Source organism: Lynx rufus, unplaced genomic scaffold (assembly GCF_022079265.1).
Source record: "Lynx rufus isolate CCGP_SWC_20201006 ecotype Redwood Valley unplaced genomic scaffold, mLynRuf1.p SCAF_10, whole genome shotgun sequence".
Taxonomy (NCBI): Eukaryota; Metazoa; Chordata; class Mammalia; order Carnivora; family Felidae; genus Lynx; species Lynx rufus.
Window position 1 is genome coordinate 88,241,727 of NW_025814824.1, and position 17,410 is coordinate 88,259,136.

Below are 17,410 nucleotides of genomic sequence, written 5' to 3' on the forward strand. Positions count from 1 at the left end.
GTAAAGATATTCCATGTGTGCTTATTTATAAACAACAACAACACCAGCCCTAGAAGGATCCGCCTTCTCTCAGTGACCCATGACCTACCCCTCCTGCAGATGCTCTTTTTAAACACTTGTTTTTAATGTGTATTTACTTTTGAGAGAGAGAAACACAGACAGAGCGTGAGCGGGGGAGGGGCAGAGACAGAGGGAGACACAGCATCCGAAGCAGGCTCCAGGCTCCGAGTTGTCAGCACAGAGCCCGACGTGGGGCTCGAACCTACGAACCGCGAGATCGTGACCTGAGCCGACGTCGGACGCTTAACCGACTGAGCCACCCGGGGGCCCTGTGATCCAAGCACTTTTCAAATGCGGCTCCCCGGGACTCTCACGCGCTGCTGGATGGATCGCAGATCAGGAGAAGCATTTGGAAGACTGTGTATGTAAAGCTACACATACAGGGTGCCTATGACCCCGCAATCCCACTCCTGGGTGGAGACAGACTCTGTACCCCCAAACAGGGGCCTGGCAGCAGAGGAACGGATAAAGGGCGGTACACTCCCATACCCGAATACGATCCACCGATGAAAAGAAAGAAACTACCACCACATGCGGCCGCATGAACGAATCTTACAAACGTCAGGTAGAACAAAAGAAGCCAAAATCAGGCAGTGCCCAGTAAACGAATCCATTCACAGGAGGTTCAAAAACAGGCAAGACTGTCCACGTGGTTGGAAGTCAGGAGAGCGGACAAGGGTGGATGAGTGTGGGAGGAGGGCGGTGCACCAGAAGGGGCTGGAATTGCCTGTTCCTCCACCTGGGTGCCGGTTACCAGGGGGGTGGTTCACTCTGTGGATTCCTGGGGCTGCACACTTGGGACTTGTGCATTTCTCTGTGTATATGTTACACTTCAATGAGAGGCATCCTGAAAAGGGGCGCCTGGGTGGCGGCTCAGTCGGTTAAGCATCGACTCTTGATTTCAGCTCAGGTCACGATCTTAAAGGCTCTCTTGTTGGAGCCTTTATTGGGCTCCGTGCTGACAGTGTGGAGTCTGCTTGGGATGCTCTCTTTTTCCCTCTCTTTCTGCCCCTCCCCCACTCCTGCACACGTACATGGGCGTATGCTCTCTCTCTCTCTCTTAAAATAGATAGACAGATAGATAGATAAAGCCATTTTCCGCAAAAATAAGAGGCTCCAATATTTTAAAAACACAGAGCCTGAAGGCAATAACTTAGCTTTTATTTTTACTGTTCTACGAAAATGAATTTTCCACATTAAAAGCAATGGTTTCCATTGAAACAGTACCTTACGTAAGAGGGGGAAAAGAAATATTTAAAGGATTGCACATCTGTCGTATGAGTGAGAATATAAATTATCATTACATCCATTTTGCAGTTAACAAACAACCTTTGTCAATATCAACTTACCTGAGTTGTTTTGCATAGCTGAGTTCGATCTCTGTCCTTTCCTTTACAAATTTGATGTATTTCTCAAGAATGTCAATTCCCCACTGTGTGTGTTTTTCTAAGTTGTCAAATTGATCCTGTTTAAAAAAAAAAAAAACACACAAAGAGAGAGCTTATAATCCTTCTCTGTGATTAATAGAATTTCAGCGAACAATGCTCTCAACGAGACGTCGCTATGTAGAAAGCAGTTCTAATATTTTCCATGATTGTCCTGGGTGCTTTTCTTGTTGAGCAGTTTTAAATCAACATTACCAAATTTGGTTTGAAAACTGCCTGGGGGACTGAACCCTGACCCACACGTTCCCGTTAGCAACATGGTTTGAGGATCCAGTTAATGTCCTAGTGCAAAGGAGAATGTCCTCTCCAGATTCCAAAAGCCGAGAGGTAAAACACCCGCCTCAACTCGGTGGGCAGCTAGCACCTTCCTTGTCATCTCTCAGTTATTCAAAGCAGCTCACTGAAATTCGGGGCAAAGCACAGGGGAGCGAGAAGAGCTCCCAAGTACCTCTCTCTTCAAACAGATACATAAAATGACTCACGCGGACTTTATTGAGACGTTCAAACATTTATCAAACCCACACTGTGTGCCAGGAAAGGAGCTGGGGAAACCACCCCCCCCCACCCCCGCCCCGGGCCCCATCTTGCAAGGTTCTTGAGGTTCCCAGCCTGGAACCACGAGGGGTGCTGGGTATCCCAGCAACCCCTACTGCAAAGGCCCGGACACGTCCAGGAATCAGGGGGCCTTGTCCTCTGCAGCGAGGGTGGGGGCAGGGCGCCAGGGAAGGGTGTTGGTGGCTGAGAAACAGGAGAAAGTCGGGGGCCCCCCCTGGGTGGCTCAGTTTAAGCAGCTAACTCTTGATTTCCGCTCAGGTCACCATCTCACGGTTTGTGAGTTCGAGCCCCGAGTCGGGCTCTGGACTGACACCGCGGAGCCTGCTTGGGACTTTCTCTCTCTCCTTTTCTTTGCCCCTCCCCTGCCTGTGTTCTCTCTCTGTCTCTTTCTCAAAATAAACAAACATTAAACTTTTTTTTTTTCTTTTAAAGAAAGCAACGGGAGAAAGTCTCAGCCCATCGGCCCAGGCGAAGGAGCCTTTTAGCCTCTCGAGCGGGCACACGTGAGCCGCTGGAACTTGCGAGGGGAGAGGCATGCCCACGGACGTGTTCAGAATCGTCAGGTGGTGGAAGGTCAGGAGACGGTTCGGTTGTCCAGATGACAGAAAACGGAAGAAGACGGAGGGACGTACAGACCCGTGACAACTAGGATCAACTAGTTTTGGTGGCCGATTGCGTAAGGAGGCTGGAGAGGGATATGAACGGGAGGCAGGATTCCGGAGGACTCCCTGCCTCTACCTCCTGGGACCGAAGGACAGCACTTTGGGCTGAAGTGACACATCGGGGGAGGGAGTGGCATGTCCAGAAGGGGGCTGGAAACACGGATCCATTCGGAGCTCTCGGAGGGAGGCCCTCGAGCTGGTGGATCTGAAGCAACAGAGCCTGGCCCGGGTGGGTGGGGGGGAGGGGGGAGGCAGAAAGTTCTGGGAAAGAAAAGGGAGTGTCAGCGCGACACTGCGGGGAAGAGAGAACGGCCACGGGAGAGGCAGATGCCAAGTCTCCTGAGAAGAAGCCGGGACAGAGAAGGTGGGTTCTGGCCCCAGCCGGGGACTTCACCGACGCGGGACCCCAAACGTGGCCGAGCGTGGTCATCTGCCTGAAGGTGAAGAGCCAGTCCCTGCCTAACTTCACAACTCGGTCTTTAGGATCGTGTAAAATGGAAAAGTGTCAAATCAAATATAAAAATACAAAGCCACAATTTGGGGCGCCTGGGGGGCTCAGCGGGCTAAGCGTCCGACTTCGGCTCAGGTCATGATCTCGTGGTTCATGGGTTCGAGCCCTGCATCGGGCTCCGTGCTGACAGCTCGGAGCCTGGAGCCTGCTTCCGATTCTGGGTCTCCCTCTCTCTCTCCGCCCCTCCCCTGCTCTCTCTCTCTCTCTCAAAATAAATAAATAAACAAACATTAAAATTTAAAAAAAAAACAGGAAAATAAGAAAACCAACAACAACAACTGTATTTACTTAAAGGAAATTATTTAAAAACCATGATGGGGGGAGCCTGGGTGGCGTAGTCGGTTAAGCGTCCGACTTCAGCCAGGTCATGATCTCGCGGTCCGTGAGTTCGAGCCCCGCGTCGGGCTCTGGGCTGATGGCTCAGAGCCTGGAGCCTGTTTCCGATGCTGTGTCTCCCTCTCTCTCTGCCCCTCCCCCGTTCATGCTCTGTCTCTCTCTGTCCCAAAAATAAATAAACGTTGAAAAAAAAAATTAAAAAAAAAAAAAAAAACCATGATGGAAATAAAAGGAGATAGGAATCAACGAAACATCATACCATGCTCCTGGTGGCTGAAAAGATTTGATATGCAGAATTGACTCAATATTAACCAAAGTCCTTGAAGGATGGCATACAGAAGACGGTAAATTTTTTTTAGAAGTTGGTCTAAGTTGATTTAAGCATTAACTGAGAAGAATAAAAAGGAATGGGAATATTGTAAAAACCATGAATTTGTATACTTGTAAGTGGGTGAACTGTTTGGTATGTTAATCATATCTCCATAAAGCTGTCAAAAAATAATAAAATTTTTTAAGTTAAAAAAAGAAAAAATAAATAAATAAATAAACTTTTGAGAATATAAAAATACAAAGCCACAATTTAATCCTAGCACAGGCGTGTGCAATCCGACAGGACCGACTCAGCACTGCCCTTCAGCTTGATTTTAAAACCTAGCATTTCCCACTTTTAAACGTGACCTCCCGCTTTCATTCTGTTTTCCGTTCAAGGCTGCGCAAACCGGAAAGTGAGTCGACTTCGTTCCCTCCAAGTCCGCCTTGGGTGGACGCAGGCAGGCAACGGGGTCTAAAGCACTTTTTCTCCAATGTCAGAAAATCTCTCCTTGAAGAAAACTCGTTTCCTCAACCTTGATCTGTGCCCCCCACCCCCCTCCCCACCTCCAGGCCCAAGGAACACTTGGAAAAATTCAGGTTTTATTTTACAGGAATGTTTTCCTCATGGAAAATCACTGTAAGATGTTTGTCTTTCAACCTAATAAGTGTTCACCTGATCATAAAAAGCAAGGGACAAATATTTAAGGCTTTGGTTGATTCTTGGTCCCCAATAATACATTCCATGGACATCCAGTCTCCACTTAAGGAACACTAGTCAGGAAGATTATTTATTTGTGTTATCTGGAAAGACAGGGGTTGTCAAGCAAATTAGGCGGGTAAATAAGGCTGTAGGTCACTTTCAACTACTTGAGGGAACAAATACACAAATAATTCGAGTAAAGATTACAAATCATCCCTAGCTATTTCGACCAAGGCTCGTTAAAGCTCCCTGCTAATTGGTAACCCTTTGCTAATCTAGTTTCATAGTGACCCTATTTATTTAAAAACTCCTTTCCAGGGGCGACTGGGTGGCTCAGTTGGTAGAGGGTGTGACTCTGGATCTCGGGGTCGTGAGTTCGAGCCCCACACCGGGTGTAGAGCTTACTTAAAAAACTAAAGTGAAATAAAATGTTGTCGCAAATCAAATGTTTAAAAATAATAAAACATCTCTAATGATGCCACACTCTACCGTTCCCATCACACGGATCACCGCAGCATGAACTTTTTTTTTTTGACAGCAGCTAAAAGAAAATTCAAAACAGATGAAAAACTAATCAACCCACTTACATTCTTGACCAAAATGTGGAAAACTTAATGGAAAAGAATTCCAAATCTTCAAAAGACTCCTTTGTGAGCAAATATTATAAATGGCCCTTTAAAAAAATAGCTTTGGCTGCTTTGAAGATGGTGCCATTATCAAAAATTCCTCCTTTCCCGTTTTCATTTATGTGGGTTATGGCTATCAATATTTACTCTAGCGGAAATTAGAAACTGAGAGAGTTTAAATCGTATTTATTGATCCATCCAGAAGACAACACTAAATCCATCACGTGCTAAAATATTTTTGAGACAGAGAGAGACACAGCATGAGCAGGGGAGGGGGCAGAGAGAGAGGGAGACACAGAATCCGAAGTGGGCTCCAGGCTCCGAGCTGTCAGCACCGAGCCCGACGCGGGGCTCGAACTCAGAGACTGAGATCGTGACCTGAGCGGAAGTCGGACGCTTCACCGACGGAGCCACCCAGGCACCCCTCACGTGCTCAAATAAATAGCATTGTTTCCTTTTCAAGAATTTTCCTTTCCAAAACAAAACAGAAAAGTGGGAAGGCTGGCGTTGGTTTACATTTTTGCAAACCTCTTTTATGTCTGGCTTAATGGAATGCAGCTGGGTTTTCGGATGCCTCTGTTGGGATTCCCTACTTTGGTTGCATTATACGAAAAAATAAGACTTCACCCAGATATGCAGTAAGAAAGTGGAGAAGCATTTCAAAAGCCTTTTTAGGGACTCCTGGATACTCTTTGGTACCACACCCAAGCTGAACAAATAGTAGCTTCTTCAAAGCTAGCTTCAATGTGAAATCTGAAACCACACCAGTGAATTTTTCATACCGGGTTACAATAAAACGCACTTTGAATGGCTCTTTTGACGGCGCACGACTGTGTAACGTTATGCATTTAGAAAATACACATGTATTTTTAAACATTCTATTTTTAAGTAATCTCCACACCCAAAGTGGGGTTCGAACTCACAGCCCCGAGGTCAAGAACCACTACCTTGTGACACATACTCTAAAATTTCTAGGGGCGCCTGGGTGGCTCAGTCGGTTTGAGCGTCCGACTTCGGCTCAGGTCATGATCTCGAAGTCAGCGAGTTCGAGCCCCGCATGGGGCTCTGTGCTGACAGCTCGGAGCCTGGAGCCTGCTTCGGATTCTGTGCCTCCCTCTCTCTCTGCCCCTCCCCCATGGGTGCTCTGTCTCTCAAAAATAAATAAATGTAAAAAAAAAAATTTTTTTTTTAATTTAAAATTTCTATTGGAGGGGCACCTGGGTGGCTCAGTCGGTTAAGCGGCCGACTTCAGCCAGGTCACGATCTCGCGGTCCGTGAGTTCGAGCCCCGCGTCAGGCTCTGGGCTGATGGCTCAGAGCCTGGAGCCTGTTTCCAATTCTGTGTCTCCCTCTCTCTCTGCCCCTCCCCTGTTCATGCTCTGTCTCTCTCTGTCCCAAAAATAAATAAACGTTGAAAAAAAAAATTAAAAAAAAAAATCAGATGCACTTTCTGTATTTTCCAATTATTTTCACATCTGGTTTTATGCACAGTAAAGAATGAACCAGAAGTATGAACGACAGCATCTTTTTGGGTCATCCTATCTTCAGCAGAGTTCCTAAAGAATCAGGAAGTTCAACACAGACCGATTCTGCCTTGCCTCACCTACAATAGCAACTCATCAGTTGGGGCCAAGACGGGTCTCTCTGGGTCAGTACATAAATGACTACTCTCGGCTATGCAAGAAGCCTTCTGAAATCTGATTTTGTTTTTTCAAAGCACGCAAAAGAACGGACACAGGGACTACTTGCAGAAAAGCTAGTTACTTTAAGATGAGGAGACCCAAGTCAGCCACAGGGAAGTTCTTCTCCAAAGTACAGTACTTCCCGTCGCTGAAAAGTAGACGAAATCGATGCGAATTCGAAATCCCGGGAATCAGCCAATCTGGTAAGAAACTATGTTGCTCAAGTCACCTCCATGTAGATGGCTCTGATTTAGAGGAAGGGTATGTGGGAGGCCCCATCTCCACAATTCTCTCCCTCTGCAGTGAGTCTGCGCTGTCTGGACCGGTGTTCTAGGATACTCTAATTTCTTTGAATTTTTTTACATTACTTTTTTGAGAGAGCACAAGCGGGGAAGTGGCAAAAGAGGGGGAAAGAGGGTCCAAAGCAGGCTCTGTGCTGTCAGCAGCGAGCCCCATGTGGGGCTCGAACTCATGAAATGCGAGATCACGGCCCGAGCTGAAGTCGGATGCTCAACTGACTGAGCCACCCAGGCGCCCCAGGATACTTTAATTTAGGATAAATACACTTTCCTAAAGACTAGGGCACTTTGAGAAGCAGACCTTAAATGGATCTATCTGAACAGAATCTCTTGGGATGATATTACTGGTATTAGCTTCCTCTTATCTTGGAGAGAAAACTGTCAGCACATACAGATCTACCCAGAGTAAATGTAACAAAATCTCCATCTAAGATGTTTTTAAAAATCAATTTGGTTCTGAATATTAAAGTAGCTGTATATATATATATATAGGAACAAAAAAGTTGTTCTAAAACTTTACAAACAAAAATATGTCATCACGAATACCACCCGATATTCTGGATCTCAAATTTGAAACAAAGACCTCAATCTGGGGCGCCTGGGTGGCTCAGTGGGTCAAGCATCTATCTGGCTTCAGCTCAGGTCATGATCTCATGGTCTGTGAGTTCGAGCCCCGCGTCGGGCTCTGTGCTGACAGCTCAGAGCCTGGAGCCTGCTTTCAATTCTGTGTCTCCCTCTCTCTCTCTGCACCTCCCCTGCTTGTGCTCCCAATCTCTCTCAAAAATAAATAAAAACATTTAATTAAAAAAAAATTACCCAAAGGAAATTCTTCGTTCACACAGAACAAAAACAGGGAAAATGTAAAAGGCAGCATTAGGGGGTTTATTTCAAGGAGCACAGACACCTTCTGGTTTGATATAATATAAGCAGACACCGATTCTGTAAAATCACACATTCACCTGCTGTTTCTGAAGGAGGTTCTGTGAATTAGGAGGGGTGCTCCCCTGGGCTGAAAAGCAAGAGTCTGTGACATAATTGACCACACAGGAGCCCCAACATCACAGTGTCATAGTTGGACAGTCAAGTTAATACAAAAGATTTTGATTAGAAAGGGAAGGCACCCAAAATGAAAGGTTTTACTGAACTCCGTATCTCTTTAAAACCCAAGTCTACAAATTGCCATAAAATCAGGGACTGTTTGGGGCGCCTGGGGGGCTCAGTCAGTTGAGCCTCTGACTTCGGCTCAGGTCATGATCTCGCAGTCCGTGAGTTCGCGCCCCGCGTCAGGCTCTGTGCTGATAGCTTGGAACCTGGATCTTGCTTCGGATTCTGTGTCTCCCTCTCTCTCTGCCCCTCCCCTGCTCAGGCTCTCTTTCTCTCTCTCTCAAAAATAAATAAATAGGATTAAAAAAAGAAAAAGAGAAAAAGTCAGGTACTGTTTGAGACATGCGTTGTAACTAGGCACCGTCGACCGAAGGCTGCTTCTGTTGTGAAAACGAAAAATAAGGAGTTATTCCGTTTGTGGTTCTTTTCCAGCAACTGCGTTCTGAGCCCAAGAGGTAAGAGTGTAAACAAACACAAGACGAAAATATATGCAGGCGTTAAAAAAAAAAACAACAAAACTTTAACCGAAGCTTAGGAGGCAACAACAGCCTGTAGATGAAGTCAGTGACATAAAAAAATGTGGCAAAGGGGCGGCTGGGTGGCTCAGCTAGTTGAGCGCCCGACTCTTGATTTCAGCTCAAGTCGTGATCCCAGGCTTGTGGGATTGAGCCCCACGTCGGGCTCTGTGCTGGGGGTGGAACCAACTTGGGATTCTCTCCGCCTCCCTCTCTCTCTCTCTCTCTCTCTCTCTCTCAAAAAAAAAAAAAAAATGTGGAAAAGCACACCAACAGAAAAAGCTGCATTTCTCATGTTTTTATAACAATAATTATATTGTGTAAAAGGGCAACACGGAGGCTGGTGCCGGGCATCGAAAGTAGCCGACTTGAGGCTGACGAATGCAGGGATGCCCTGTGCCAAATTTTATACTGCATCCTGAGTTGAAAAGACAGGGTGAGAAAGATAACTTGTACCAGAAGCACCAGAATTCTGACTCTCCTGGAGTCTGAGCAGGTGCGATGTTGGCTGGGGGAGGGGCAGGGGGAGGGAATTGCTCCGGAATGTATTCCTTTAAGAAGCGGCAACGATAGGGGCGCCTGGGTGGCGCAGTCGGTTAAGTGTCCGACTTCAGCCAGGTCACGATCTCGCGGTCCGGGAGTTCGAGCCCCGCGTCGGGCTCTGGGCTGACGGCTCAGAGCCTGGAGCCTGTTTCCGATTCTGTGTCTCCCTCTCTCTCTGCCCCTCCCCCGTTCATGCTCTGTCTCTCTCTGTCCCAAAAATAAATAAACGTTGAAAAAAAAAATTAAAAAAAAAAAAAAAGAAGCGGCAACGATAGGCTTCTGGCTTATTATTATTTCAATGTTCTCAGCACACCCTAGTCACTTTCGGTTCCCCCTCTGTTCCTCCGGACAGAGTCAAAGCCAACAAAGAAATAAAACCTCGGACACGGTACCTGCCCCAAATATGCTGAGTGAAAGAGACAGCAAAGGAGACTATTTTCAAGGAAAAACAAAACATTTTGAAGAGCGCCTTTTTTTTTCATGAAAATAACAACAACAACAACAGTAATTTTTAAAGTGATCATACAGGGTCACCTGGGTGGCTCAGGTGCTTGAACACCCAACTCTTGACTTCAGCTCAGGTCGGATCTCGCAGTAGTGGGATTGCGCCCCTCATCGGGCTCCATGCGGAGTGTGGAGCCTGCTTAAGGTTCTCTCTCTCTCTCTCTCTCTCTCTCTCTCTCTCTCTCTGACCCAATTAAGATTCTCTCTGGGGGCGCCTGGGTGGCTCAGTCGGTTAAGCGTCCGACTTCGGCTCAGGTCATGATCGCATGGTTCTTGAGTTCGAGCCCCGCGTCGGGCTCTGTGCTGACAGCTCGGAGCCTGGAGCCTGCTTCGGATTCCATGTCTCCCAGTCTCTCTCTCTCTCTCTCTCTCTGCCCCTCCCGCACTCGCACTGTGTGTGTGTCTCTCTCTCTCAAAAATAAGTAAACATTAAAAAATAAATGAATAAAAGAGGGGCTTTGTCAAGTGGTGATTGTGAGATGAACATCTTTAACACAAATGTTCAGTATCATCAGTGCCTGGCATCAGCCCGGAAATGGAATCGACTTGTTCATTTCCTGGTTTCTATACATCAGCTCAGGCAAGGAAACGTAACAAATGTGAAGTTTCCTGAGCCCGTTCAATCAGCAGGCACAGGAGTTCAGTTACCTGCCCTCCACTCCCTCCCAGCTGCCCCACTCCTTTAAACCCTGGAGAGCGAAGTGTATCTCTCAAACATCCCACACTGTCCTCCACAGGTGATTCTCTCTTCCCCCCACCCCTCCCCGGCCAAAACAAGTTCAAGACCAATCAAGGGGAGGAAAAAAAGAGGGAGAGGGAAGAATGCCCAGAACATTGAAGGCAATCCAAAGACTAAACAAGAACAAAGCATATAAGCTAAATTTTTAATGAGAAAAAAAAAAAACAAATCTTTTCAGTCCTGACTCATTTCTAAACTCTATAAATATTTCCGTGGGTGTGGGGAAGGGGTGCAAAATAATTACAAAAATATCACAGGAATGGAATTTCTTAAGCCCTGTCACCTGAAACTTAGTTAACCTCAAGGCAAAACGTTTTCCAAACGCTTAGCAATTTAACTCACTTCCAATTCTTTTTAATTTTCTTTTTCTTCAACGTTTATTTATTTTTGGGACAGAGAGAGACAGAGCATGAGCGGGGGTGGGGCAGAGAGAGAGGGAGACACAGAATCGGAAACAGGCTCCAGGCTCTGAGCCATCAGCCCAGAGCCTGACGCGGGGCTCGAACTCCCGGACCGCGAGATCGTGACCTGGCTGAAGTCGGACGCTTAACCGACTGCGCCACCCAGGCGCCCCAGCTCACTTCCAATTCTAAGTGAAGAAGGTTAGGCAAACACATAGGTGTGGTTCTCTTTTCGAGACAAAGGGATCCCCGGGGTGACCGGGGGGTTCAGCTGATAAAGCGTCAGACTCTTGACCTCGGCTCAGGTCGTGATCTCACGGTTCGTGGGGATCAAGCCCCGTGTCAGTCTCTTTGGTGACAGCGCAGTGCCTCCTTGGGATTCTCTCTCTCCCTCTGCCCTTCCCCACTCGCACACATTCTCTCTCTCCCTCTCAAAATAAACACATAAACTTAGGTTCTGTAACGTGTCCCCTGGGACATACCGTCGTGGCTGACGGTCCAGCAGCTACCCCCTACGCATCCCATCTTCCCTCTGGCAGAGCGCCTCGAGTATATCTTTTCCGGCTCCCCTACAGCTAGGACACAGGCATGAGCCGTCACCCTGGCTCACTAGATGTGTGGGCTATCTGCGGCTGGCTACTGAGAAAGGTCACCCTAAAAATTCCTCCTCTTCTTGACCTGTCATGGTCATTGCTGCCTGTGACACTTCAGGTTGCGCCAACCATCCTGCAACCGTGAGGAGGGAGCGTCGCTGGGATGCTGGGAGGGCAGACGGAGTCACTGGACTTCAGCCCCGATCCCAGGGCCCCCTGCCTCTGGGCTCTGCAGTGTGAGATGCTATGTGTCCTTATTGTCTGAGCCACTTTTCTCTGGGTCTTTGTTCCTTTCTTTTTTTAGCGTATTTATTTATTTTTAATGTTTATCTATTTTTGAGAGAGAGAGACAGAGTGCAAGCAGGGGAGGGGCAGAGAGAGAGGGAGACACAGAATCCGAAGCAGGCTCTGGGCTCCGAGCTGTCGGCCCAGAGCCCGACGCGGGGCTCGAACTCACGGACCGCGAGATCGTGACCTGAGCTGAAGTCGGACGCTTAACCGACTGAGCCACCTAGGCACCCACAAAGAGTGGATTTTAAAATAATTTATCAAGATAAATGCTAAGAAAGGAGCTACGATGACCACCTTAAAGCAGGTCCACAGTCTTTAATTGGCAAATCCAGAATAAAAAAAGCCAAAAGCTTTTTCAGAACTCATCTGATGACAATCCTCACTCAAGCCTACTTATAATCTCTATTTATCACACCAAGTGTGATTATTCGTATCTATCATGGCAGAACTATAATGTTACATGATATATGATATGTTTGCTGTACTTCCTTTCTAAATTCTAAAAATATTTGGAATCCCAAACACATTTGGCTTCAAAGGTTTTGGATAATGAGTTGTGGATCTAATTTTGGGAAATTAGTTGTTTAATAAGACAAAATAGGAAAAATAAAAGGTGTGAGGACTGGAAAGGAAGAAATAAAATTGCCATTAGCCGCAGATTATATGATTAACTACATACCATAGATAAAAGAATCCACCGACAAATGATTAGAATTAAGAGTTAACATGATAATTGGATATAAAATCAATGTATAGAACCCAACTGCTTTTCTATATACTAGCAACAAACAAAAAACTAAAGTTTGGAAACGGTATCATTTAGAAGAGCATGAAAAAACTGCAAGTAGATAGAAATAAACTTAATAAAAGATCTGCAAGACCACTATGGAGAAAATGATAAATACTTATTAAAAGACATTAAAGAAAACTGGAAAAAAATTGAGAGATATAAGCCATGTTCAAACTGGGAAGGTTATCTACTGTAAGTAGAGCAATTCTCCAAATTATCTACAGATTCCAACTTAATTAATTATAAATCCAAAAGTAAGCGGGGCGCCTGGGTGGCTCAGTTGGTTGAGCGTCCGACTTCAGCTCAGGTCATGATCTCGCAGTCCGTGAGTTCGAGCCCCGCGTCGGGCTCTGTGCTGATGGCTCAGAGCCTGGAGCCTGCTTCAGATTCCGTGTCTCCCTCTCTCTCTGCCCCTCCCCTGCTCATGCTCTGTCTCTCTCTGTCTCTCAACCATAGATAAACGTTAAAAAAAATTTTTTTAAATAAAAAATAAATCCAAAAGTCATTAATTATACATTCGATCAATTCAACTTTATAAAGTCCCAGCAAGTTTCTGGAGAACATAACTCGGAGATTGAAATGGAGTTCCAGGGGTCAGACACCAGCCAAAACGGGCTTGAAGAGCATGGTGGGGGGAATACCCAGACGGTACTGACTGATTATAAAGTTAATGTGGGGTATGGAGCAGGGACAGAAAAATAAGGAAACGCAAAGAACAGCGGAGGCCCGTGAAAAAACAAGTTTGTACGGGAAAGAGGAAGTCATACAGAAAACACAAAGAACCTAATGGCTGAGGACCTGGGGGTCTGGAGCTAGAACGGCTTGGTTTGAACTCTGGCCCTGTGACAGGCCACCTAGGTCACATGCAGCAAGCTACTTAACCTTTGTCTTTCTTTCTTTCTTTTTTTTCATTTTTTGAATGTTTATTTATTTTTGAAGGAGAGACAGACCGTGAGCAGGGGAGGAGCCGAGAGAAAGGGAGACACAGAATCCGAAGCGGGCTCCAGGCTCCGAGCCGTCAGCCCAGAGCCCGACGCGGGGCTCGAACCCACAGACCGCGAGATTGTGACCTGAGCCGAAGTCGGACGCCCAACCGACCGAGCCACCCAGGAGTCCTCTGTGTTCCTGTTTCTTATCTAAAAAATGGGGATAAAAGCAGGATCTATTTCCAGGGGTACCGTAAGGATGAAATGTTACCTTCTGCTGGGAACACTGCTTGGCCCATGGTAAGCCCTTGGTAAGTGTTCACCATGACCACCATCATCATCGGCCAAGGGGAAAAGAACAGACCGTTCAATAAAAAATGCTAGAAGAGGGGCGCCTGGCTGGCTCAGTTGGTGGGTCGTGCGACTTTTGATCTCAGGGTTGTGAGCTCGACCCCCACGTTGGGTGTAGACATTACTTAAAAATAAAATCTTAAAAAAAAAAATGGTGCCGGGATGATTGAATATCTACTGGAAAAAAAACGAAATCAAATCTTTCTTTCTTTCTTTTTACAACTGGAACCCCACTTTTTAAACCTCTATTTCTGACAATATACAAAAACTACTTCAAGATAGACTAAGGATCTAAAAATGTAAAAGGGAAGACCGTAGAGGAAAAAAACTTATAAACTTGACTGTATAAAAACTAAAAAGTTTTGGTCACGAAAAGGTAAGTGAAAGCATAAAAGGTAAACTAGGAGATTTTACAACACACATGACCAACAGAGGATTAGTACCTACAACATAGGAAGAATGCCTTCAAACTCGTTTCTTTCAAACATGGACTAACTCAATAGGAAAAGAGACAAAGATAAGAACTTTAAACAGGAAGTGATAGTTAGCCTTATTAGTAACCGGAAAGCACATTAAACTACAAAGAAGGGCGCGTGGGTGGCTCAGTGGGTGGAGCATCTGACTCTTGATTTCGGCTCAGATCACGATCCCAAGGGCAGGGGATTGAGCCCCGCATCGGGCTCCATGTCGAGTGTAGAGCCTGCTTAGGATTCTCTCCCTCTCTCCCTCTCCGCCCCTCTCCTCCACTCGCACCCTCTCTGAAAACAAAGCAAAACAACAACAACAAAAAACTACAATGAGATACCATTTCACACCGACCAGTGGCAAAAATTTAGCCAGAAAACTTACCCAGTGTTCACAACGCATTGCACTGAAAAGGGTCATACTCCACTGGAGACCTTGGAAAACAAATTAGCTCTGCCGAGTAAAGGTGAACTTGTGCCTCTGCCTAACCTAGGTACTCCTCCTCTCTATATATATATTAAGGTCGAGGAACGAGACAGCAAACTCTTGCTGATATGCCCAAAGAACATATGTAAGAATGTAGACCACAGCGTAATCACAGCAAAATACTGGAAACAACTCAATTGCCTATCTCATTCCGTTTCTATAAAGTCTCCAAACAGGCAAAACCAAACAAGTTTACTAATGCAATCAAAGTGACCAAAAAAAAAAAAAAAAACCTATAAAGAAAAACAAGGGAATCTAGTTTAATACAAAACTCTGGGTATTATTTAATTAGGGAGAAGGATGTAATCAGAGTAAGGCCACAGGGAGCTTCTGGGGCAGAATAATGTTCTGTATCTTTACCTGGGGGAATGTAAGGGGTGTTCATTTTACTGCTATTTTTTTTTTAATTTTAATGTTTATTTATTTTTGAGAGACAGACAGATACAGCATGAGGAGGGGAGGGGCAGAGAGAGAGGGAGACACAGAATCTGAAACAGACTCCAGGCTCCGAGCCGTCAGCACAGAGCCCGACGCGGGGCTCGAACCCACGAACCGTGAGATCACGACCTGAGCCGAAGTCAGATGCTTAACCCACTGAGCCACCCAGGCACCCCTACTGCTATTTTTGTATATGTCATTCTATACTTACACGTTTCCATACGTTCTTTGGTAATATGCCATAATTAACAGTTGTTAGTTTATAATTGGGTTGGTATGAAAACCTTCGGTGTAAGAGAAACTTAAGACCACGGGAGCCTCTGCCAACTGGAGATCAAAAACGAAGCGAAAACATTTGTGAAAGCAAAGATGAACTCGATAGGAAAATCTATTACATAAAGTATTGAACTATTACTTTTTCCTTGATTGATGGACTTCCTATTTTGCTCCCATATAAAGTACAAAACATTCCTCAGAAAATGGGCCTCGCTTAATACCCAAGTATGGATTGATGATTGATTGTTAAAGACCTCACACTTGGGGCAAAAACTTTTTCAAAAAATTCCAGGACTATTACTGTCCGAAGCCAAAAATATGTGTCACAAATCACCACGGAAATATAGCAGATACTTTCCCTCAGGTAAAATGCTTACAAAGGTTAAGAGAACACAAAATACGACGGTAAGCAACAATCACACTTATCCAGTCATTCATCCAACAATATTTTACTGAGCATCTAGTATGTGTCAAACCCTAGTCTAGGAACTAAGGACACAGCAGGAAACAAAAGACAGGAATTTATTCTCACGGAGCTTACCTACCAGATCTTTGCTGTACAAAGCTATAAAGAAATTTCAGAAAGATCAGTTTATGTTCCCATGAGAACATACTAGGTCTTCAGATAGGAACGCTTTTAAAGCCCACTCATACCTGCGACCAGAGGCGACAGTCAAAATATTTAACAATTATTAACAGACTCCCCATCCAATCAGAACAGAGGCCAGCTGTGCTGGGGAGGCATCCGGGCTGGAAAATACCTTGCCTGCCAGAACCCAGTATTACCATTTGTAAACCGAAAACCAACCAACAAAAAAGGAGAGGAAGAGAGCGTTGTTTGTTTGATAAGCAACTTGCTTTATTTATGCATTTCCTTTCATATTTGGGAAATGAACCTTTGCAGGAATGGTCATTAGCCTTTGGAATTTCCTCTTGTAACCTTTCTCTCTCTCTTTTTGAAAATCTCTTATTTAGATATTTTTTAAAATAATCTCTACCCCCCGCCCCCCCACCACGTGGGGCTCGAACTCACAACCCCAAGATCAAGAGTCACATGCTTTACTGACCGAGCCAGCCAGGCACCCTTGTAACCTTTCTCCTCTTAAACTTTATGCATTTATTTATTAGAAACTTTGTATTTTGGGCGCCTGGGTGGCTCAGTCGGTTGAGCATCCGGCTTCAGCTCAGGTCATGATCCCACGGTTCATGGGTTCAAGCCCCACATCAGGCCCTGTGCTGACAGCTCAGAGCCTGGAACCTGCTTCTGATTCTGTGTCTCCCTGTCTCTCAGTCCCTCCCCTGCTTATGCTCTGTCTCTCTCTACCTCTCTCTCTCTCTCTCTCTCTCTCTCTCTCAGAAATAAACATAAAAAAAACCGTTTTTTAAAGAAACTTTGTATTTACCTTAGATTTTGCATAAGCCCTTCATATAATCAAGACTGTCATACTAATTCTGTCATATTTGGTATAAATGTTGTTCCTAGTTTGATTAATTTTAAATTTATGTACGCTTTAAGTACACAAAGCGCTGGGGAGGACAAGCGCGAGCAACAGAAGATTATCTATCTCGCTTTTACGGAGCTAGTGAAGAGGTCATTTACGAAAAGCACACACTCACATGAAACTTTACATATATAAGATAATAATTTTTTTTTTCTTCTAATCATTCCATTAGGAGCTCTCAAGTTCCCAAGATCGGGTGCAAAAATGTTAAAAAAATAATAATAATAATTCTGGTACAGGCTACCTTCCCTAAGCTGTTCCAAAAAATGTGAGATAATTAAATGTTTAGTTACCTATAA

General features: G+C 45.3%; 1 protein-coding gene across 6 annotated transcripts in view; it reads right to left on the bottom strand.

Moving 5' to 3' along the window:
• Positions 1–17,410, bottom strand: part of FNBP1 (formin binding protein 1) — a 142,810-nt gene that overhangs the window by 89,041 nt on the left and 36,359 nt on the right. For all 6 annotated transcript variants that reach the window (XM_047070988.1, XM_047070998.1, XM_047071013.1 and 3 more), the window contains exon 2: positions 1,410–1,525. In XM_047070988.1, the coding sequence (XP_046926944.1) occupies positions 1,410–1,525 (116 nt within the window). The remainder of the gene's footprint in view (positions 1–1,409; positions 1,526–17,410) is intronic.